This window comes from Vombatus ursinus, unplaced genomic scaffold, assembly GCF_900497805.2.
Source record: "Vombatus ursinus unplaced genomic scaffold, bare-nosed wombat genome assembly UNPS02014820.1, whole genome shotgun sequence".
Taxonomy (NCBI): domain Eukaryota; kingdom Metazoa; phylum Chordata; class Mammalia; order Diprotodontia; family Vombatidae; genus Vombatus; species Vombatus ursinus.
Window position 1 is genome coordinate 13,747,197 of NW_020954598.1, and position 25,498 is coordinate 13,772,694.

The 25,498-nt window shown below is 36.3% G+C and overlaps 1 protein-coding gene across 1 annotated transcript in view; it reads right to left on the reverse strand.

The window, feature by feature from the left end:
* ABCA13 (ATP binding cassette subfamily A member 13) overlaps window positions 1-25,498 on the reverse strand; it is a 489,891-nt gene that overhangs the window by 142,949 nt on the left and 321,444 nt on the right. Inside the window, exons 49-52 of the mRNA XM_027837266.1 lie at window positions 19,988-20,042; window positions 17,036-17,213; window positions 14,634-14,749; window positions 8,431-8,587 (exon numbers count right to left, since the gene is read on the reverse strand). Coding sequence (XP_027693067.1) covers window positions 8,431-8,587; window positions 14,634-14,749; window positions 17,036-17,213; window positions 19,988-20,042 — 506 coding nt within the window. The remainder of the gene's footprint in view (window positions 1-8,430; window positions 8,588-14,633; window positions 14,750-17,035; window positions 17,214-19,987; window positions 20,043-25,498) is intronic.

The following is a 25,498-nucleotide window of genomic DNA, read 5'->3' on the forward strand; positions in this document are numbered from 1 at the left end:
ACAATTAAGCATGGAGATACACACATACACATATACATACACATATATACACAAATATATATAGAGATACATACATATATGCCTACATATGTACACTTACACATACACTGTTAAGTGCAGATATATTTCTATATAGATATAGATATACACATACTCACATACATATATACACATATATACATAAATATATAGAGATATACTTTCCCTAACAAATTCTACTCCTGATCTTTGTTTTTATGTTTGTGCATATATCTTGTTTCCTATCCCTCCTGACTCCTCTACTTTACTTCTACCCACTACCGTGACTTACTATTACTTACCCTACCCCCTCCAAGGATCCCTCCCCTATCCTCCCATTCCCATAAAACTAAATTCCCTTCTATAGCCCCTTATCACCATTACCTCACTCTCCCCTCTATAGATCACTCCCTTATCCTCTCCCCCCTCCCCATCACCTTACCATTTTGTTTCTTCTGAATTTAGAAGACTTTTATATTTTCTAGATATATATATATGTATATATATATATATATATTGTTCCCTCTTAAATTCATTACCTATGAAAGTAGGTTACCAGAACTACCAACCCTCCTCCCCCATCTAATTCCTCTGTATAGATTATTTCTCTTGTACCTCATTCATATAAAATAATTACTCTTTTTAGCTTTTCCTAAATGGTTTTACTTTTTAAAGTCACACTCAGGTCTATCCCAATCTTTCATATAAACTACCCAATTACTAATGATAATCTTAGACATACATTTTATATTTTACATATATAAAAAGTTAACGTTCTGTCCTTATAGAATCCCTTGTAATCAATCTTTGGTATGTACCTTATGTTTCTCTTGGCTTTTGTATGTCAAATCTTCTATTAAGTTCAGGTGTTTTGTTTTTGTTTTTTGTTTTTGTTTTTTTTAAAGTAAAGTCTTGAAAATCTGACAGTTGATCAATTGCCCTTTTTTTTCATGCAGGATTATGCTTAACTTTGCTGGGTATGATATCTTCATCCAGAGCCCTGGTTCTTTGGCTCTTTGATATATAGTGTTCAAGACCTGAGGTCCTTTAGTGTCTCCACTGCTAGGTCTTGCGTGATTCTAATTGTGGTACCCTCACATTTAAATTATTTTTTTCTTGTTGATTTTAATATTTTATCCTTGAGCTGGGGGTTTTGGAATTTGACTGTAATATTCCTATGAGTTTTCCTCATAGGATCTCTTTCAAGTGGTAATCAATGGATTTTTTCCTACTTCTACTTTCCCCTCTTGTTCTAATGTTTCAGGACAATTTTCTTTAATTATTTCTTGTATTACTGTATCAAAATTCTATTTTTGATCACAGCTTTCAGGTAGCCTAATTATTCTAATGTTTTCTCTTCTTGATCTGTTCTCCAAATCAATTGTTTTTCTTATAAGATGTTTTACTTTCTCCTCTATTTTTTCATTCTTCATGCTTTGTTTAATTATATCTTGATCTCTTAAAACTTTGCTGGCTTCTTTGCCTTGCCCAATTCTAATTTTCAAGGTGCCATTTTCTTCCTTAAGATTCTGGATCTCCTTTTCTAATTGGCTGACTTTCTTTTCATAATCTTGTTTTTCTTGGATGATTCTTATTTTGTTTTGTTTTGTTTTTTAGTTTTTCCTCCATCTCTCTCATTTGATTTTTAAATTCTTTTTTAAGATCTTCTATGAATTCTTTTTGGGCAGGTGACCATTTAACGTTATTCTTTGAGGTAGAAGAGGGTTTCTTTGCTTCAATAACCTCTTCTGAAGATGAATCCCTGTCTTCTCTATTCCCACAATAACTTTCTATGATTGGATTCTTTCTCCTTTGCCCGCACATTTTTTGGTAATAATAGTTTAATTTTTGTAATCACCTCTAGCCCTGGGGTGTGTGGGATGGTGTCTCTTGCCCCAGATCTTCAGTTCTCCCCTCAAGCCTGGAACCAAAGCCAAACCTCCAGCTTCCTGTAAGTACCCACAACCAGGGGCATTCTGCCTCACTGCTTCTGCACTCACCAGCTGTTCACTGATTCTTTCTCGCTCCTGTCACTCTCCGCAGCATAGCTGGGTCTGGCGTTCCTTGTCAGCAAAGGCTCCCTCAATCTTCCCCAGCTCAAACATCCAACTCCCCTCACTGTCCCAGGGGTAAAAGTTTCTTTGGCTGGGGTAGAGGCAGCCTCCCAACCCCGCTAACTCCAGGGTTTGCCTCTAGCCTGAAGGTGTTTACTTTCACAGGAACCAAACACCATTCTGAGATTTTTCTTCTGACCTACTCCAGTTGACCCAGGAAGATCCCTGTTGTGTCCTTATTCTTTTTTATTTTCACCCACATTTTGTTAGCTCTAAGGTGCTATTTTATCTCTTGTGGGGGAAAATCTTGAGAGTTTGGAATTTTCTGACCTACTCTGCCATCTTTCTAGAATCCTCACCCCCAGTACCTTATCTTGCTGGATGATCTTCAGAATCTTCTTAAGACGATTCAAATGGAAGCACTTCAGTTTCCTAACACAGTGCTGGTATGCTGTCCAGGTTTCTCAGGCAAACAATGATGAGGTCAGCACAATGGCTTCATAGACTTTCAGTTTGATAGGTAGTCTGTTACTTCTTCTCTCACACACTTTTCTTTGGACCTTTTCAAACACTGAGATAGCTCTGGTAACATGTTCATCAACTTCATCATCTCTGTGTATATCCCTGGAAAGTATGCTGCCAAGGTAAGTGAACTTATCCGCAGCATTCAAAATTTCTCCATTTGTTATAACCAATTGTTCCATGTATGAATGGTGTGATGCTGGCTGGTAGGAACTTCTATTTTCTTAGTGTTAATTAGTAGGCCAAAATTAGCACAAGTAGCTGAGAATTGATCAGTACTTTGTTTCATCTCGGCCTCAAAGGCTACAATGAATGCATAATCATCTGTGAAAATCATGCACCAAACCTGCTATACTTTAGTCTTGGCTATCAGTGCAGTAGCTGATCTTGATGCCATTTTTGTCCTCCTTGAAGGCATCCAACCTACCTGAAAACATCATGCTAAAAAGCATAAGAACAAGCACACAGCCTGCTTCAAACCACTAGTGACAGTGCAATAGTACCGTCCATTATCCAGAACCTGTGCAAGCATGCCATCGTGAAACTGATGTACAATAGTGGTGAACTTCTCTGAACAACCAAATTTTGCTATGGTTTTCCAACATATTACATATTACAGCAATATATCACAAAAATCACGTACTATTACCAGGCTAGATTATAGGGCTATCTCAATATTAAAAATATAATTGACCACATCAATAACAAAAACCACAAAAGTCACACGATTGTCTCAAAAGGCTTTGACAAAATGCAACACTCATTCCTATTTTAAAAAACACTAGAAAGCATAGGAATAAATGGAGCTTTACTTAAAATTATAATTAGTATCTATCTAAAACCATCAGCAAGTATTATCCCTAATAGGGATAAGCTAGAAGGCTTTCCAACAAGATTGAGGTGAAGCAAGGATGCCCCTTGTCACCACTATTATTCATTATTGTACTAGAAATGCTAGCTAGAGCAATAAGAGAAGAAAAAGAAATGGAAGGAATGAGAATAGGCAAGGAGGAAGCAAAACTATCACTCTTTGCAGATGATATGATGGTATATTTGAAGAATCTTAGAGAATCAATTTAAAAACCAGTTGAAATTATTAACAACTTTAGCAAAGTTGCAAGATATAAAATAAACACATAAACCATCAAGATTCCTATGTATTACCAACAAGTCCAGCAGCAAGAGATAGAAAAAGAAATTCCATTTAAGATAATTGTGTTCAGTCACTTCCAGTCAGGTCAACTCTTCTTGACCCCATTTTGGGGTTTTCTTGGCAAAAATACTAGAGTGGTTTCCCATTTCCTTCTCCAGCTCATTTTACAGATGCAGAAACTAAGGCAAATAGGGATAAGGTTAAGTGACTTGCCCAGGGTCACACAGCTAATAAGTGTCTGAGGTGGGACATGAAAAAATTGAGACACTAATGCACTGTTGGTGGAGTTGTGAACTGATTCAATCATTCTGGAGAGCAATTTGGAACTATGCCCAAAAGGCTATAAAACTGTGCATACCCTTTGACCCATCAATAGCACTACTACGTCTGTATCCCAAGGAGATGAAAGGAGGGAAGAGGGGGGGAGGGAGAGGGAGGGAGATAGAGAAGGACCTATATGTACAAAAATACTTATAGAAGTTCTTTTTTGTGGTTACAAAGGATCAGAAATTGAGGTGATGCCCATCAATTGGGGAATAGCTGAACAAGATGAGGTATAAGATTGCAGACTCAGGAATCATTTGCATGGAGGTAATAGTTGGAACCCTGAGAGGAGACAGATTACCAAGGGGAAGCATGTGGGGGAAGAAGAGGGCTAAGAGCAGAGCCTTAGGGAATGTTCCACTTAGAGTGTGAAGGAGTAAAGGAAGCAAACTAAAGAATCAGAAAAGGAGACATTAAATAAGTCAGCAAAACCAGTCTAGAATTTCATCAATGACATTTGGAGTGAATGAAATACAAGCAGGGTAAAAGTGATTTAAAAAAAAAAAACTAATATCATTTCAAGCTCTTAGTAAAGCATGTTTCACAGCTATATTAACACTGTACAATCTGAGTAAGAGTGATAGCCATACTTTTTTATCCCATTTTTCCTTGATTTTCTTTATTCATTGCCTCCAAATTTTTTAAAAAGGTTTCTCTCATGAGATAGTAAGTTGGTATAATATGTATGTATATGTGATTCACTGCACCATATATGCCAGGACTTAAATACAAAAGAATAGACTTGCAATTATCCAAGGGGTGTAATTAGTGGGAGAGAAGTGACTAAAACAGTAGTCTTTGTTCGTGTTCAAAAGAGGTACAGTAAACCTTGTCAATACTATTGAAGCTAAACACCATTCCTACTTTTGTAAAGGGTGGAAATATTTGTTACTATGGGTTTTCATATGAATCATCCTGTTTGTGGGATGTAAAATGTATAACTAAAATAAAAGAGATGAAAATAATATGACTATTGTTGGGAAAACAAAACTTATAATACTTATACAAATCCATGAAAATGGTTAGGGACATTTATTACTCTGCTATAACGGCTCATTACCAGTCTGAATAAGGATATATGATGTTTGAGATAGCAATTTTTTTCCACAAACACTCAAGGCAGAATCAGACTAGCCATGACCTGTAGCTATTAGAATGGGTACAACCATAGTTTATAATGGAGTCCTTATTTCACTGTGAAATGCTCATTATTGGTAGGGACTTGTTAGTTCCATTTTAAAAATTATTTCAGTCCCATTGACAATTGTTATAACTGTCAACTACTTTATGTGTTAAGTTGGCACTGTTGCCAAGTTGTATATTTTGAGCCTTTGGGAACTTGTCTAAATATTACCTAGAGAATAATAATATAAGTATCTTGTTTTATAATATACCTCTGTGTATATCTGTCTGTGCTCAATGCCTCAAGAATCTCTGATTTCATTGGTGAAAGTACACATCAGTGCATACTTCTTCCAATGATGAAAATCTTTACCCCGTTATACCTGAGTAGATAATTTTTAAAAATAAGTAGTGAGTGAAAAATATCAACCAGTAGTCAATTTCTGATAATGAGTCTCTTATCAGTGAAACTTTCCACTCTAGGAAATGCTAGCTATTACTGCTGCTTACTACTACCCCTACCCCTACTACTACTACTACTACTACTACTACTACTACCACTACTATTACTATTACTACTACTATTACTACTACTACTACATTTTAAGGCATTCTAACAAGGAAAGAACTAGATGGACAAAAGGTTATAAATATTTAGGGATCATAGAATGCATGAAGATGTATCTTTTGTTAATTTTAAAGGGTCGATTTTGTATCTAAAAGATAAAAGGTGTTCTATATCAAAAAATCTCCAGGTTGAGTTATTCATGAGCTCTAGCTCAAGTGGCAATTTTCAATCAGCTGAAACAATGACTAACGCTGGGCTTTCATGTTAAAAAAAATGAAATCAGAAAGGTCAGTGAGAAAATAGGGAACCTAGCAGAGTCAGTAATGTCTTTACTCCAAAAGGAATTTAAAAGGAAAAGGGTGAGGCTCCGGAGAGAAAATATCATAGCAGGAAGGTTTTGTTCCAAAAAAAAAGGTTTTCCTGATTAACACTAACTCTTGAAAGCTCATAGAAGACACCATCTAGGGGCATTGCTACCTTATGGCTCTCAACAAAGCAAAGAATAAAAAGGCAGTGCTAACTCTAAATTATACACATAGGGCACTGTTTAATTTCTATCCAGGCCTTTAACTCGGCAATAGGTTGTCTTTCAAACTGTCCATTTGTAAGTTGGCTCACCTGGAACACATTTTCCACAGAAGCAGTGCTATAAATGGTGACTAGATTCTCAGTTCTGCTCATTTTAGTCTAATTAACTCACAATGTACCTTAAGTATAAAGGTACTTTATACTAGGTAAAAAAAGGTTAAAAAAAATATATATATATATATATATATATATATATATAAGTACCAGTCACCTGAATTCATCTATCATTTTCTATCTTGCGAGAATGGAAAGTCTGTTCATAATTTTAACTATTCTTCCCCTCTCTTGTCACCGGGCAGTCTCCCTCACTTTGCACAACCCCAGGTGGAAGCTTTTTGTCACAGTTTGTATTTATAGTACCGACAATAATTATTTACAAATAATTTCATATATATCAGTTGAGCCTCACAGCAAGCCTATGTAGCAAGTAGTAAAAATATTAACTCCATTTTACAGGTAGAGAGGCAGCATAGAATAAGAGGTAGAATGCTGGCCACAATGGCTTGGGTTCAAGCCTTGTTTCTGACACATACTTTCTATAGGACCCTGGGAAAGTAATTCACACTTTCAGTGCTCTAGACCCCAGTTGTCAAACCTGCAGCCCTCAGACTTTGAGGCAAGCAACACTCCTAAACCAGATTAAAATGTAAGTGGGAAACATTTAACTAAATAAATGAAAATACAATAAAACAGAATTAACATTACATATTAAAATTGTTGATAGGTGTCTCACAAAAATCCTTCTCTATGGATCAGTGACCTCTGTTTCTATTTGAAATTTACACCACTGATCTAGATAACAATGACAATAATAATGGTGATGGTAATGATAGCTGGCATTTATAGAGAGATTCAAGGTTTACAAAATGCTTTACAAATAGGCTCATTTTATCCTCACAACAAGCCCTGTGAGGAAAGTGTCATTATTACTCCCTCCACCCATCCATTTTACAGATGAGGAACTTGAGGATAAGACAGGGTTAGTGACTTGCCCAGTGTCACATAGTCACCAAATGTTTTCGGCAGGATTTGAATTCTGGTCTCCTCAACTCAAGGTCCAGCCTCCAATCCACTGTGCCAGCTAGCTGCCTCTAGACAATTCTAAGACTGTAAGTTGCTTCCTCAGCTGTGAGTTCCCTAGTCCTATCAAATCTCAGGTCCAATACCTCACCACTTCCTGTTTTACAGGTGAAAAAGCTAAAACCCAGAAAGTAGATGTGAATTGTTTTCCTAGGTCACAAGTAGGGAAGGGAGTCAAATCTCAAACTCATATTTTCTAATTCTAGGCTCAATAATTTTTATGCAAAATTATCCCCTAAAGAACCAAAGGATTCGAAAGAATTGAACAATGAAGGCTAAATCAAGCAAGAGAAAAGATGCAGAGCCCAGCCTCAAAGAAAATAAAATTGCTATCGCATCAGCGTGTTGTTTTGGTGTTTTCTCCTTAGTTGCCTTTCTTTCTCTCTAACCCTGGTGAGAATCAATCTGGAGTGAGCCTGGTCCAAAGGCCTGCACATGATAATCAATTAAGGGAGTTGGCTGAGGGCAGTGAAGAAAGCTCATTCTCTAGCAGAGGAAACTCCCCAGCTGCTGGCCGCCTAGGTGGCCACTAACAAAGGAATTTTATTTTAATGCATCCCTTCCAAAACTACGCCACAAAGCCCTTGACAAGAGCATGGAGAAAAATTAAGTCCATCTCAGAAAATCCTATAAACGTATGAACTCTGGTCCCCTGAAATGCCTGGGGCTTTGGGAAGGCGCTGCCCATAGGTATCATGCTGTTAGAGTATCTACATTGAAGGTGATTCTATTCCTACCTGTATATGTTTTCTGAATATTCCAAAGGATATTTATGCCAGCCTGACCCTCCCCCTACTCTTTATCTAAGTTAGAATCAGGCATGTCTCCATGAAAATTGCTCAGGTTTGAACTACTCCCTCTCTTAAGATAGCATTATTTTCCAAAAGGAAACTCAATGCATCTTTCTGGATTTTGTGGTTTCAGAGCCACCATTCTACTAACATTTACTCTGGAAATTAATTTGGCCTTGTCAAACCCTTGGGAGAAGTAGGTTCACTAACCTGTGCTTTGGAGACCATAGCAAGTAATCTCGGCATTATAGTCATTAACATGGTGCAAAGACCAAAGATAAAGTTTAAAGAGATGTAAGAGATGAAAGCCACATCAGAACTGGAAAAGATTCGGGATAGAAGATACATCCATGGTAGAGTTGCATAACTACAAAAGAAAATGAACAAAAATATAACGTTATTTGACAATTACTACAATTCTATTATAACATATTTATAACTAATCTATACATACATTAGATGTGTGGTTCCCACATAAGAAATTCTCAGATTATAAAGAACTTCCATAAACATAGATCAGCAGCTTCATCAAAGACCTACATTTTAGTGGGACAGAGAGAGGTTAAGTGATTTGGCCATGGAGAAACAACATGTATCAGAGGCAGGACAGGAAGCCAGGTCTTCTTAACTCTAAAATCACCTTCTATCCATTATATGTTGTCTCCTTATATATTATTTATCAAGATTCATATATACATATATGAAATTCTGTTCACATAAGAGATTATAAGCTGCATCAATTAGTTAATTTATAAGTTGTCTAAATGGTCTTTACTTTCATCAAACAAAGGAGAAACCCATCTCTAACATTATCCACAGGTCCCTGAAGTCCAAATTTGATATGCAGGATAACATGAAGAGGGTTTAAAAAGATGCACATTGAAAACTAACCATGCTATTCTCTGGAAAATTTTCCCTAGCATGAGCTAGGAAAGTGCTCAATAAGTCTTTGAAATAAACAAGTTTTAAAATAATAATAACTTCTTGGATGAGTCAAGGATCTGGAGTCTTGGCTTCATTTGGCTTTCCCACTCAGTTTCTTGATTTTTCAGAACCATTTCAGCCAGTTACAGGGGGCTGACATTTAGAACTGTACTCCTTCAGAATGCCACCTGAGGAGTATGTGACTTTAACTTTGAAAGCTTTGCCATTTTCCTAAGAGTTCCATATATCAGTCCCCCTTCTCCTCCAACTCCCCCCGCACCTACCTACCCACCTATGCACAAGATAACAGTACTCTCAGGATAAGCGTGTCATTTTTATCACCAAATGATTTATTGCTTTAGCCTGCACAACCCCAGTGTGGTTTAAATAACTGAGGTTTTCCTAATGTTTTACCAATTCCTGAAAATCATTACAGTGCAGCATGAAGTGAATGATGCCAAATCCTTAAGAGCTGCCAAAGATAAGAGATTTCTTAGTGTGTTCCCTGTATTCTTAAGACATCCATTATGTTCTGAATTCATTAATCAGTCAAACTGTGGCATTCATACATTTCAAAAAATAACAAGCCAAAAATGTCACAGATGAAGTTATATGGATTTCTTGCAAATGACATGTAGTGTCCATCAGCCTCATAATTGAGGGAGGAAAAATTTAGAAGTTGCTTACTTATAAGGCATTCAGAGAACAGAGAATGTATTCAACAGAAAAGCTTTAAAGTAACAACTATGTAAAAAAAATCACATTAGGAAACAAGCTAAAGACATTCACTCCCTTAGAATATCTAAATCATGACTTTCAGATAAATGGAAATGCAAACTCTACTGTCTGAAATGGAAGGACATACACTTATTGACATTTCTACATGCAAAAAAGTATAAATTGAATCCATGCATTTCCTAAAGCACAGGTCTGGATCATATCACTCTACAGTTCAAAAAAACATGAGTGGCTTCCTGCTGCTACTAGGATAAAATACAAACTCCTCTATTTGGCGTTAAACTCTCTTATAGCACAGATGTCAAACATGTGGCTGCAGGCTGCTCCCTTCGTGAACCAGATTAAAATGTAATTGGGAAATATTTAACAAAATAAATAACAATACACAAGAACACAGACAGTGTTAATGTGGTTTTCTAAGCCAATATGTAGCCAACAGGAATCCTTATATATGGGTTAGTCACCCCCATTTCTATTTGAGTTTGACACCACCACTTTACAATCTGGGTCCACTTGACCTTGTTATATCCTACTGTACTTCATACACTCTGTATTCCAGCCAAACTGGCTTATTAGGTGATCTTCATACACAATAATCTATATCTCCTCTCAGTCTACAAACAGTCTGTCTGCTATATCTGGAATGTACTCCCTCCTCACGTTCTCTTCTTAGACTCTAGATACCTTCAGATGCGGCTCAAATGCCATCTTCTAAAGAAGATTTTCTTGATTCCCTCCCCATGTTAGTACTTTTACAAAAAAAAATAAAATCTTATATTTACCTTGTATATAATTGCATTTTCTTATGTTTATGTGTGTACTCCTATAGGGCAAGAATTACTTCATTCATATCTTTGTATCCTCAGCACCCTAACATAGTGCTTGATACATAATAGATGATCAATGATTGATTGATTGGAAAACATATATTGAGTTTTCTAAAGACTATCTTAAAACTGAAAATATGTGGGGGGTCAAAAATTTCATTTATTCTATAAACAAACTTTAAAAAGCAATGTCTACCTTAAGAAAGTTGCTAGACATGGTACTGAGAGCCAGAAGATACGGGTTTTGCTCTCAAGGAATTTATAATATCTTTGTCTACAGCAAAATTTTATTTTAAGGAACATGTAGCCCTGGAATGCCCTTAGACATACTCATGTAGGCAGAATACCTATAGTGTACTCAACATGGCACTCATACTGTCCCCTCCTCTCTCTCTCTCTGAGCCCCAACCTACCCTTGAGCTGATGAAGCCCTTTTAGCTCACAATCGTCTTAAACAGGGCACTGTGAAAGTAACACATTCTTTGAGCAGGAGGGAAATATTACCAACATTGCACTTGTCCAGTGACAAGCAATTCCCTTATTCCAAAGAACAGCAAAATTCCTCAGGTTGACTCTCTGGGCATGGTAGACACACCCAGATAAGTCTTCACTCAAAACGATTCAGCTTTCTCCAGTCAGTTTCCAGAAAAGCAAAACCTCTTCTCTAGAAAGCACAGTTCATGGTAAAACATGCAAAATTTGTCTTCTCTTTGTTTCTCCTTCTGAAACCACAGAGGGCAAGTAGAGGTGAGCCAGTAACTCTTTAAAGTTTCCTATCTCTAAGGTTAGATGGCATTATAGAGCCATAAGCTAAATAGCTCTAAATACATCAGCAGGCTTTAGCTCTCCCCCAGTCAGCATAGGTGCTGAAATGCTCCCTCAGCTGAAGTACCCTTTCTGCAGTCAATTATCAAAGCAGTGCCTGTCTCTCTTCCAGTCAACATGCTCCCAACAAGGCAACTGAAGAATCAGTGACTGCAGCTAACAGCTTGTCTATTAACCTGCAATATCTTCTGCCTCCAACTTCTTCTGACTCCCTCACATCCTCAATTTCTTCCCCTACATCTTTCTATCTTTTCCTCTAGCTTTTCTCTCTTCTTCTGTCTTCTCTTGCCCTACATGTTCGAAAGTCTCAAATCAGATCCTTCTGGTGGTCAGTTACTTATCTTTGCCTTACGAAGTAAAACCCAAGAAATAGACTTTCAGTTATAACCCATCAGTCCTTGTAACATCTTCCCACAATCCTCAAAAGCAATTTCACTTGTGACTTCACAGTTATAAACTTTAAAACTCTAAAAATAGAAAATGCAAATGAGCTGATGGACCACGATACCCTGTAGCCATCATTATGCCAGTTGTTACTCTGACTTCAAAAAGTTCTTCCATATTCATCTGAGGGGCAGTTTTTTGGACTTTAGAATAGTCTATCTCCTCAATACTGTTTCTTTACAAGTTGGTTTTATCAGTCTTCCATACATAAATGTTCTTTCTGTTTCTCTTCAACAACCAAACTACTTACATACAAAGAGAAGAAGGAGGGGCAATACTTTATATAAGTAATCAATGGAAAGATCACCAACTGTAGAGTCAGAGAACCTGGATTCAAACCTCACCTCATTTTCACTAAGTGACCTCGTGCCATTTATTCAATCTTTCTGGTCTCCATTTCTTCATCTGTAAAATGAATGGGTTGATTGAACTAGATGGTTTCTAAGGTCCCTTCCAGCTCTACATATATAATCTTTTGATTTGTAGATATGTTAGTTATGATTATTTTTCTTCTAACAAATAAATTGATAAACAGAATCTTAGAATAGAAAGGACCTCATAAAACATCTACTCCTACCTCCCTTTGAATGCAGGAATTCCCTCTATAACATCCCTTATAGATAGTCAACCATCCCTTACTTGAACTTTTCCAGTGACAAAGACCTCATTACTTTATGCATCAATCTTTTCTATTATTAAATAGCTTGAATTGTAAGAAAGTTGTTCTTTTTAGTAAGTCAAAATATGATTCACTGTAGCTTCCAATAATTTACTTAGTTTTATATTTGGTAACACAGGAATACATTTTCTTGCTCCCTTTCCACATGCTAATCTTTCAAGTTTTTGAAATTACCTAGATTTCCCCAAAAATCTTTCAACAGTTTATTATATGATATTCAGAGTCCTTACCAATTATTTACAATCATCTGATTTGTCTCATTCTTGTACCACCCACCTTAAATATAATATCAATCCAGAAATGAACATAAATAGAATCTGACTTTGAGAGACTCCAATATACAATATAAATGACACTAAATACAGACAAGAGACCTGAATGATAATCCCAGTTCCAACATACAACATGTATAATTCTCATATTCCTTATGTGTATATATAATAATATATAATATAATATGATATGATATGGTATGGTATTTTATGGTATGGTATTATATTATGTTATATCATATCATATCATATCATATTATATTAATACTTTTATTACCTCTCTCTCTAAGACAGCTAATGAAAGGAAGTTGTAGCTAGGCACCACAATGGATAGAATTCCATCCCAGAGTCAAGAAGTTCTGAGTTCAAATCTGCCCCCAGACTCTTCCTAGCTAAGTAACTCTGGGCAAGTCACTTACTCTATCTGCTTCAGTTTCCTCAACTGTAAAATTAGATAATAATTGTAAAGTACTTAGCATAGTGCTGGGCACATAAGAGTTATAGAAATACTATTCTTATTTTAAATAATTTAAAAACCAGAGTTTTCTTGATCTGAATACCACCTGTCCTTTCTAATAATATGATCTGTATTAGTTTACAGGCCTCTTTAGTCCAACCCTGTCATCATACAGATGTGGAAATTAGAGCTTAGAAATGTTAAATGACTGTATAATGCCACATAGATAGTAAGAGGCAGAACCAGTATTCAAACCTACCTCCTCTCCCTCTAGATATGGTATTCCTTCTACTACACTGAACTTCATTAGGAGTGAGATTAGACTAGAGCCTATAAAGTCCTTTCCGATACTTAAGATTTTATATGGCTTTTGATTTACTAAAATGAAAAAAAATTTAGATAATAATTTACTTATTTAAGATCTTATATGCTGGGGAGGGAAAAATATACATAGGCATATATATATATATATATACACACACATATGTGTGCATAAATTAAAGACCATATTCTGGCTCCCTATAACATAATTTATATGTACATATATGTATGTGTATATGTGTGTCTACATGTACATATGTGTGTATATATGTATTTCTCTGTATACACACATACATATATGTGTATATATGTGTATATTTGATTTAGTTACTATACCCCAACATTTTTTTTTGATGAAGAAGAGATTAGAAATATAAAATGTTCAGTTTGCTGAGAACTATTAATTTTTCATTACTTTCCAGAAAGTAATTGGGGCATCATAAGGTGAGTATATCCTGTTTGTATTATTTTTTAAGTAAAAAAAGCAAGCATTCAGACAAACCCCGACTGGTCACTAATATCACAGGAAGCAAAGTAGGATATTTGCAAGGCATAGAAGTTCATGATGGAAACACCTCCACTGTAATTTCAGGACTAACAATTTTCCTAGTTTGAACACCTAGATTAGTCTCAAAGTGACGATAAGATAGAATCTATTTCATACAATATAACATTATCAAACAGCTGGAGGGCCTTTCTGAGATCAGGACAGTGCAGTTCTCATTATGAGTGTATCAATTCTCTCCCTCCTCCCACAGAGCATTCATCATCATGCTGGAGCTTGTTTTCTCAATATCTCTTGCAGAAGCATAATTGCTGGAAGAGAGAGCAAACCACACGCCCACCAACAGGTTCAAAGAAATCCTAGGGTTTTTCGTTTGCAAGGAACACACCATAATTCCACAGTGGCATTTCCAATCACATACCCGAAAAGGGCCAGCAGGAGGGCAGTGGCTGCCAAGTTCTCTCGGAAAGTGAACGCTGTTAGCTTGAAAGCAACAATAACTCCAATACTCAGGCTTACTGAAACCAGGTAAAATAGCTTAAAGAAAAAAAAAAGCAAACAGCAGATCAGATGAGTTCTTTATCATTATCTACTTATCTTGGAGGGATCCCTTCATCTTGCATTCATACTTTCCTTGCAAGACATTTTATGCATTAAGGTTATCCTCCCAGCTGAATATCTATAATTTTGTATCTGACCTGAGCAAAAGCATCTAGGAGGCCTTGAGTATAATATTCAAGGGACTATATTTTTTAGGAATCCACTATGAACCAAAGAACTTATTCAAATTGCCAATTAATTTAAATAATTACACATTTCTTAAGGAATGTGTATTATTTAAAAAATTTGAAATGGTTTGATAGATATTTTTTAATTTTGGTCAATATCACATATGACTAAGGTTATGCTATCAAGCTTTACTATGCATATGGGTCAATACTATTTGAAAGATGACTGAACACCCTTTTCTCATTCACAGGACAGTGCCAATATTGAGAATAGACAATGCATATTAATGAGGAAGGCTTTTCATAGCACTCAGGATTTTTTTTATACATGCTCAATCCCTTAGAAATGAAGGGAAAAAAAAACCCAGCACATCCATCCAATTCCCTGTTGATTATCTTTTCAAATGTTGAAAGAATTCATCCACAAGTTTTTCAGTACTAACTGAACCAGTAAATGGAAGTTAAAATTCTGTACATATTTACTTAGTTGCAATGAGACCAGAGGTCAAACTGGAGAAGTTACACATTAAGAAGAAAACACAGTTCTAATAATTTTATACAAGTTTTAAAAGCAAATAGAATTTTTTATCTGACCTCACTTTAAGTATTCATCCCATGGTTACTTTGCAAGCTCCAGTGTATCAGAACATGATTTTGCTGGTTCTAAAAGAGACTTCAGAGCTAAAAGAACACTTATACATGATCCAGTACAATCCCTTCCTTCATTTTGTGGAGGAGAATATGGAGTCTGGGGATGGTGAGTGAGTTGGTCGAGATCATGGAGGTAATAAGGAGCAGAGCTGGACTTTGAACACAGGACTTGGCTTATTCTACTCCCAGGCATTCTTTCTTCCAGTGGGAAAAGCAACATTTTATTTATTGTTATCTATTTTAAAATGACAATGTTGTTTATCTGGCTATGTTTATTTATTGCTGTTTTCTCCATAAGAAATGATTGTGCTACAGATCTTAGAAACTCCTGGGCATAGCATGGAAATCTTTCTTCAGAAAGGAGAGTGGCAGGAAGCAATGAGGCAATTTGAAAGTAAGCTTAGATGTGCTTAAGAAGCAAGCCTCATTCAATTCTCAAGACAACCCAGATGCTAGCAAAGTTTCTTCTGGTTGGACTACAATGCAGGGCATGCTGATAAATGTTTAACGACTGGCTCTCTAAGAAAAAAAATGCATGCCTTTTAGCTTAATGTGCATTATAAGCATTTTCTCCATCATTTTCTTAATTCTAGACAAACAACAAAATAATAAATCAAGCCCTAATTGGCAGTATTTGCTGATTTCTAAGGCATAGCTATTCACACTGAAAATTTAAAAATCAGTTTTGCTGGGCCTGTATAGGCCAGCACCAACACACCCCTAAAAGAATAGGAAGTAGAAAATACACAGTCTGCAGTTTGCTTGAAATTCAGAGTTCAACTGGTAAGCGGGGGGAAATACATCCTTCCAGATCTAGATGCCAATTTATTGTTTAGGAAACAAGGTTCCTTCAATTACAACAATAATAAAAAACTGACACTAATATAATGCTCTAAATTTTATTAAGTAATTTCCCTAAAAAAATCTGTGAAGTACAAGTATTGTCATCCCCAGTTTATAGACAAAGAAATTGAGGCTTAGAAAGGTGAAATAACAACCAGAGTCACATGGTTTCTAAGTGATAGATGAAAATTCAAGTCCAGAGCTTTAGAGAGCCATCAGTAAAATTGGAGAAGGCTGATGATGCCTGTGGATGCATGTACAGTCAGCCTTAAGATCCTTCTGAAGTGGGGTTAATTTTAGCTGAAAATCTGAATTGTGAGAAGCCCCATCTCCAAATTCCTGGTAATAAAAAGGGATAGTCATCAGTTTCCTCCTCTATCAAATAAAGGGGTTGGACTAAATGATCTCTATGTTCCCTTCCAGCTCTAAATCCTATGAGTCCTTTGGAAACCTACCTATTTATCTGTCAGATACTGAAATAAAACTATAAATACTATCCATGAAATTGCACCTTATTTTCTAAATTGTTCTGAGGTTATCGGATCTCCCAACCCACTCAGCCAGCTAGCCCATATCCACAAATCCTATTTCAGTAACATACCATATCATAAATGAAATTAGTAAACCAATAGGTCCCATAGCCGAGGCCATTGATGTGCTGCAACCTCTTTGCTCCACATACTCGGTCTTTTACTATGGAACTGCCAATCGATGCGGTGAGGATTGAGAAACCCAGCATGATGCAGAGTGCAACTCCACACTGGCGGACACTCTCCAGTCTACAACCAAAGTAAAAACAATCAGGGCTGCCTTTGATGAAGTATAGACTTCTGAATGCCATGTCCTTTCCCTCATTCATTCTTCAGTGCTTCTAAAGTTAAAGTGGGAGTATCATCAAAATGAAAGAAGAGTAGGCTTAAGAAAGGTATCACTATATTTCTTTTTTACTTAGAATTAAAGCTAGTGACAAATGGAATAGTAATGATGATTTTGGTTAATCTTGTATACATAATTCCAGATGGCTTATAAAGTTCCTTCCAACTCTGAGTTTCTGGAATTTTTACCTATATTCAAGCATTACTATATAACACTGCTGGTACACAATGAAATTCCATATAATATTCATATGTTTGGGCTCAAAAGCATTTTCAATAATCATTCACTGGTAAAACAATGGAGAAGTTCATTACAATCTAGCAGTTCCTATAACATATACTCCACTGACCTCACTATAGAAATATTCTAGGGTAATCATTATTGATAACCAGCATCAACAACTATGGATATAAAATTAGTTATTAGAAGGGGAATAAAAGTTTAAGGAGGAGAATAATCAGAACAAATGAAGACTTTCTCCTGTTACTTAGACATGTAACTCTGACATGAACCTCAAAATTTAAAGACAATGCACATTTTTCTTGTATAAGGGAGTGACCATTGACAGTTCCCTCATCTGGGGCATATGTCAGCTTCTGAGAAAAGGTAGACTTCTTCTTTATATTTTCATGTATTATTGCTTAGAGGTAGAGAAAATGAAGAAGAATGCTGAAAAGGAAGAATTAGAATGGTTTTTTGCCAACTTTGGGATAGCGGTCATCACGTTTTCAAAATAAAATAATATTCCTAAAGTTGACAGTATCCTTTAAGCTGGAGTGATGGATAACTACTGTTGTTGTTGAGGAAGTCCAGCCGAGAAGAATTAGGTTGGAATCAGAGTATTCACCAAGCAGATTGACTCATTTAGCTGAGATGTCATGTCCCATGGGGGTTAATCAGGCACACTAGATAAACTATGCTTAGCAATGGGAGCATCTTTTCAACAAAGAAACTTAACTTGTCAAAGAATTTTTATGGACCTTTCTTCATGAAGAAAGAGGACAGAGATGTTGACCATTCCAGACTTGTGAATTACCCTAAGGATTTTAGTTTTCTTCAATTATGTGATTTCCTGTCAGGTTTCTGTAAATGTGTGCCCATTCTTTCCCACAAATACTGAATGTATTGATGGGAGAGTGTGACTCAGTATCATGTGTGGATTGTGTTATATTTGTTATTCCTCTATTTGCTTCACATGATATTATCCTGATATTAAAATTATTCTTGTTTTCAACTTATTAAGTGCATGGTTATGTTTCACTTCTAATTGTCATCATTGTGAACGAATAGGGTTCATGTAACTGAAAAATCACATTATTGGTGCTCACTAAGAACTAAAGTGCTTAGTAGTCAGAGTGTTTTCCTCCACAACACATTATTGCTAAGACACAAAGAGGTTTTATTTATGGCATTCTAGCAGCAGTCCTCCTTTGGGATGCCAGATCTTCCAGTGTGAAGTGATATTGAGGTGAACAAGCCAGACCAAAGATTGGATGGGTCATAAGAGTTTAGTGTTCTTTGTTAGGAATTCCATATAGATATGACATTTTATAATCATTTTGTTCTAATCAAACAAAAGAAAAGCATCTCTTTAGCATCTCCGTGTCATCTCCTCTGCAGAGTTACATATGGCTATGTTACTACGTTAGTACCTTATCCCTCTACTGGAATGTAAGCTCCATGAGATCAGGGACCATGTCTTAACTTAGATTTTGTCTCCCTCTGCCCCCAGTACGGGGTTCACACCTAGTAGGAATGTAATAAAAGTTTGATAAATTAAAGAATGAATAAATGAACATGTATAACCTTCCACCCCATCCTGATTAGTGAGAATTTTCTATATCTAGCAAGTGCTAGCTCTTTGACAATGCTTCACGCCATCTTCCTGCCATGTCATCATGTGAGAGACACCATTGTACCCTTCCAACTGGACCTCTAGCTTTTCTCTGGGTCCGTGCTGTCCTGAATGGTGAGAGTTTTACTTTATTTAGCTGCTAGTCTCCTCAAACCCCACCCAAATTCCGCTCTCTTGCTCCAGGAACAGTAAGAAAATGAATGGTACCAATGCTTCTTGAAAGGACATGTCAATAAAATGCTTTATAATTCTATTCATCATTTATTTGAATTCATAAGCTAAAGCAAGTCTCTAGACACTACCCTGGTTTATATGTTGTCTCTTCATATAAGAATATAATTTCTTGAGGACAGGAATCATTTCTCTTTTGCATTTGTATCTGACACATAATAAAAGCTTAATAAACGCTTTCTCATTAGTCATTCATTCATTGTCCATCGTCTTCCCTAGTCATTTTTCTTCTTATTAGTAATGCTAGAAATATGAAAGTCAACATTAAAACATATTGCAGAACAAAACGTTAACTATAAAAACTATCTCATTTAATTTTTAGTTTGTCTTTTGTTTGTATGTTTTTGTTTTTACCAGATAGAGAAAAAGAAATCTGTATATCTCGTCCAAAGTAATCCCCTCAGGAGGAAGGCATATAATTTGAATTTATTTTTAAAGAGCATATATTTCTTAATTTCAAAAATAAAGTATTTGAAAGTAAGGAAAAAGCCAGAGAAATTTGTTGTTTATTCTCAAAGAAAAGACTTAAAAGAAGTCAACAAACTACTCCATCTATTTATGAACTCACTGTACAATGTCATTTCAACTTACATTTTGTCTTCATTCAGTAAGATTCCTCCATATGGGTGGCTATACAGTGTTATTCCTATAGAAAAAACATCAAAATATAAGTATTATGACTATTATATGTGTATTATTGTGTTTTGTATGAGATTATTTGTAACAGAAGAGGCGAGCCAATATAGATTCCAAGATCTCTATCCCTTCCCATTTCAATGTGTGATTCTTATATCTGTTTTCTCATAAATCCTCCATACAACATCTGCCCAATGTGAATAAAGCCTTCCTATTATTCCTTAATGTCCAACGATTATCAATGCACAACTAAGATCGTATCATAAGGAAATTATAAGTCCTCCAGCATATTAAAATAAGAAATAAAAAGCTCTTATCAAACAACATCCAAATTTGCTTCAGTTTCTCAGGACAGAAATTATAGTCTAAAACCTAATGGAACACAAAAGTATTGGACATTGGCAACATTTTGATATAGACTAAGTTTGCCTTGATAACAACAGTGTCTTTTTTCAAGTTCACCAAGAGCTGATAAATTAATCTTCCCTGAGGTGTTAAATGGATGATAAATTGTTTAAGGTGTTACCCTTCCAAGGATATTTGCAAATTAAATTTGGAGACAAAAATGATTTAGCACAAAAAAATAGAATATAACCCTCAGGGCAGAAATTTAGACACTTTGACAGGCTATTGGAGACTTAATGGGGGAGAAAAGAAGGGAAGACTGGAGGGGGACTCACACAAATTACATGTGTATTCCACTGTCATGTTCATTCATCCTCATATGGAAAGATTACTAAATGAACATACATGGAATACAACACAAAAAGAACAGAAAGGGAATCTGACACAATTGGAAAAAATAGATCCACTCAGAGATCATGAAAACACAAAGTTAAGGGTAGAGAAAAAAAAAAACAGCTTCTCAGCAAGGCATACATTTCTCAATAAACAAATTTCCATTTGAAAAGCCATATCCAAGTAAAGAGCATATTCTTACTGTAATGCCCCCCACTCCTTGAGAATATTTCAGTCATGGTCTTCCCCAACACCCTTTGAAGTATGTGCAGATATTCACTGCCTGTTCCCCCAGAGATTGCAAAGAAACTTGAACTTTATACATCTTATCTAAGTTGATCTCCACAACGACTCCATTAGTTAAGTGTTATTATTACTCACATATTATAGATGAAGCACCCGAAGCTGAGAGTAGCTAAGTGATTTGCCCAGGATCACACAGCTAATGTCTGAGGCATAACTTGAACTCATGTTTTCATAACTCTAAGTCCAGCACTCGGTCCCCTAGGCCACCTAGATATTCCACCTCCTCCCCGATAATTTCTGATGACAAAAGGTACTACACCAGGGGAGAAAAAAAGAAGCAGCTTCTAGCTGAGGGTCTCTTAAGAGGCAGCTATCAAGAAGGGAAGATGTGACTTCAGTTGAGGATAGAGGAAGAAAGAGCTTTCTCTATCTTGGTATAATGGTGGGTCAGGAGCAATCTGAGAGACAGCAAGGAGAGGTGTGTGTCCCTCCTCCACACTATATGAAACTTGAGCTTAACTGGCCAGGGTTATACTGGAGCCCTCAGAATGTGTTGCCTCTCTTTTTGTTTTTCCCTTCCTCTAGCATCAGCCTTGTGTATATCAAAAGGTCCTGGAAGGCCAGGGAGTATTCAAAAGAAGCAGTCGTGGTTAGTGGCGCTATGACAAATGCAATAGCCACAGAAATGTACTGAAGACAAGGAAAGAGTTATCATCAGAAAGGAAAAGAGGCAACTGGAAAGGGGATTCTGCTTGAAGTTTGATGTAATGGTGCTCAGCTATGGTGAAACATAAAATAGCTAATTAACCACTTAGCAAAGTAACTATTCGTTTTCCCAATGGGGCTTGAATTGTACTAGTAATCATGCTCCTGGATTCCCTTCTAATCATTTTATGATTCTTTATTCTTTGTCATTCCCTTTCCTATATGAGAATAAACTACCTCTTCTATACCTCACATGTTATATACAAGAACCTTCCTTTTACTTCTCCCTTTGGGACAGGAGAACCTTAGCCTAGAGACTAGAGTCAAAAGTGAAATCGGTCCTCAGGTATCCAAGGTGGGGGCAGAATGAAGTACAGGGAAGCTTAATTCCCCTATTGAGAAATAACCAAACTCAGACCCATGAACCCAGTGCAAATGGCACTAGCAGATAAAAGACAGGGATGGGTGCAGATGGTGAGCCTTCTGTGGCTTCAGCCAAGCACTTGTGTCTAGCTCCTGGAGGCCCCAGGTTGGAATCTAACCATGGTGCCAGCATTACAGAATGGCCATTACGTTTCAATCTTCTGAAGTCTCATATGTTCTTATGAAAAATACACAAACTCCATTAGGATAAAAAATGACAACTCCCCAATTGCTATGTAAACAAGAAGTGAATTGGATTAATACTATCCCAAAGATATACGATTTCAAAAATGTGAGTATACCTGCACCCTGATAAACCCCTCTATTACTGAGTAGATAATATTACTAAAGGGAAAAAATGGCCCCTGCAGCCAATGTGGTGATGATGAACCTCTATAAATTTCTCTATGTTGGCCCTCAACAATAGATATATAATCTACTGATGGGCCTGCACTGAAGGATTCCCCATTTTGGTAGAACCTAGAAGAACTTGCCCTCTTCTGGAACAGCAGGGTCCACTGAAGACTTGCATCCTAAGAAAGAGTAAACTGCTTCCCAGGGTGACACCTGGGTAGGCCTTTAAGTAAGGTAACATAAATAGAAAAACTAGAATTTCTGCCTGTATAGTACATTCAAATTAATGCTTCTTAGTTCTTTCAGTCTAAACCAATTTCCTAGGAGATAGCTAATCAAGATATAAAAACAAAATAAAAATAAAAAAAAATAAAAAAACCCAACCAAATCTAAAAATCAAGGTGATTCTGCCCAATATCATAATAAAGACATGGAGTGTATTTACTTTCCGAAGATGTTATGCCCATTTTTCTGGTGCATATAGTTCCAGTTGGTATCATCAAAAAAAAAATCCTTCATCATTATTCATATCCATGAGGTAATGAGAATGAAGTTGGCATGCTAAAATTTTAATTATCTTTGGTCCCACAGGATGTCAAAGCTCCTTTGTAAGTTATGCTCTGAAGTTAAAGCCATTTAGAAACTCGATAGAGATGCAAAAAGAGCTACCTAAAAAAAAGACAAGATGTTGAAGGAGCACTGGCATGTGAGTAAGGAAATCTGGGTTCAATTCTCCACTCAACTATTAACTTGAGTTAAATACAGAGCATGTCTCTCATCCTTTCTAGGCCTCTGCATGTTGAAGGAGCAAGAATTGTACTAAATAATCTCCAAGGCCTTTTTAATTGAAGTCAACAAATATTGTTAAGTATCTGTTATTCTCAAGTCACTGTGATAGGTAATAGAGATACAAAGACCAAAGTAATAATAGCAAAGAGGAAAAAGAGGAGGAGGAGAAGGAGAAGGATGAAGAGGAGGAGAAGGAAAAGAATAAGAAAACTAGAAATAGCTCCCACCTTCATGGAGTTTGCATTCTAGCATTAATGCTGGTCACTTTTTAAAGCATGCTGCAGATCTATATTTGTTAAATAACAGTTATTTTTCACTCATAATACTTATACATAAGTTCACTGAACTACCTGTTTTTTATTATAATGGGCATGAATTTATTTTGAGAAAGGCAGCGTGCCATAGTGAATAGAAAATTATCCTCACATTCGAGAAAACCCAGATTCTAGTTCTTCCTCTTCCTCTGATATATACTGGCTGTGTGACCTTTGAGCAAGTGAATTATTCTTTCAATATCCTGGTAACTCTCTCAGATTTGAAGTTGCAGAGAAGGCATTCATCTACCCAGGAAGAGGAAGTTCCTCATTAAGAGCTGAAGCATGGGTATAGTATACACAATACAAATATACATATATATATGTATGTATATGTATATGTATATGTATGTATGTATGTATAAATCATTTTGTAAACAGTGAAGTGTTACAAAAATGTTAGTTACTACTTCATAAATCTTGGATCATAGGAACTTAGATTGAGATAAAAAGAGCCTTTGACATCTAGCCCAACCCCTTCATTTTAAATGTGTGGCGCTGAAGCCTAGAGAGATCAATGCTACATAATAAGCACTTGATAAAAGTTTATTGATTGACTGATCTGTTCAAAGTCATACAATGAGTTAATGGTTGAGACCTGCAAAATAGCCATGAGAGAGTAACCAGCAATCAAGACAGAATATAAACATCTCAAAGGCAGGGACTGTTTGGTGGTTTGTTTGGGGTTTTTGTCTTTGTATCCCTATAAGTGGGCTGGTCCAAAGTACCCAATGTACTAATAAACCCAACTTCAACCTAGAAAATTGAAATCTCCTCCAGTCTATCAAAATTTTGAAACTTCCTAAGTCATATCACAAATTTTTTTGTCTATGTAATTGACAAGACATCTCTTCCTGAATGTCTCACCAAAGCTTCCAATTCAGCATAGGCCAAACTGAGCTAATTATTTTTTTTTCCTAAACCTACTTTTCCTTTCTCCTCCATTATTTTTGTTCAAGGCACCACCTTCAACATTCACATGTTTGTCATCATTCCTGATATCCCTGACTAATAATTTCATTACTACAGAAAATTCCCAGTGAAGAAATTCCCTTTACCAATGCAGATTGGCACCTGTACCACAACTTACAGTCTTGGGGATTTGCCTTGGACACTGAAAGGGTGAGTGTAATACTAAGGGTCACATAGCCAGTGCTGGTCAGATGTGGGATTTGAACTGAGCTCTTCCCAAATCCATACCATCTCAATTCCCTAGACCACACTGCTTCTGTGTAACAGACCCAGATATAGATGTATATGTACATGCAAATGTATACAGATGTTGGCATAAATATAGATATATTGCGCAATGTTCATTACATCCCCCAATTATCCTCAATGGACTATTGAATCATTTACATTTATGCAATTTATCAGAGAATTATCCAGAGAAAATGTTAGATAACATACTCTTGACCTTTCCACATCTCACATGGTTTCTGGAATCAAAATGCTTATTGTTTCTAAGTATTCATAGCTCTGATTTTTTTTAATCAATCAACAAGCTTTTGTTAAACATGGGGGATCCCCAGAGAAAATACTGGTAATAAAGAAATGGAGTGCCTTCTCTGTGGAACAGCCAGGAGGCCAGTGTCACTAGATTAAAGATCAGATGTCCCAGAATAAGGTTTAAGTAGACTAGAAAGGTACAAGAGGGCTAGATTTATATGTTTATATACTTATAAGTATATACAAATTACATACAAAATAAATATACGCTAATTTCATGGGGCAGGAGGGCAGCTGGAGAGGAGAGGAATCCAAAATGGCCTAATGGAAGAAGTGCTGTTGGTGCTGAGCTTTGAAAAGAAGCTAGGGATTCTCAGAAGCAGCTGTAATAACCATCATTAGAGCCAAATACTTAAATGGCTCCATTTTGAGTAACCATTTTATTTCA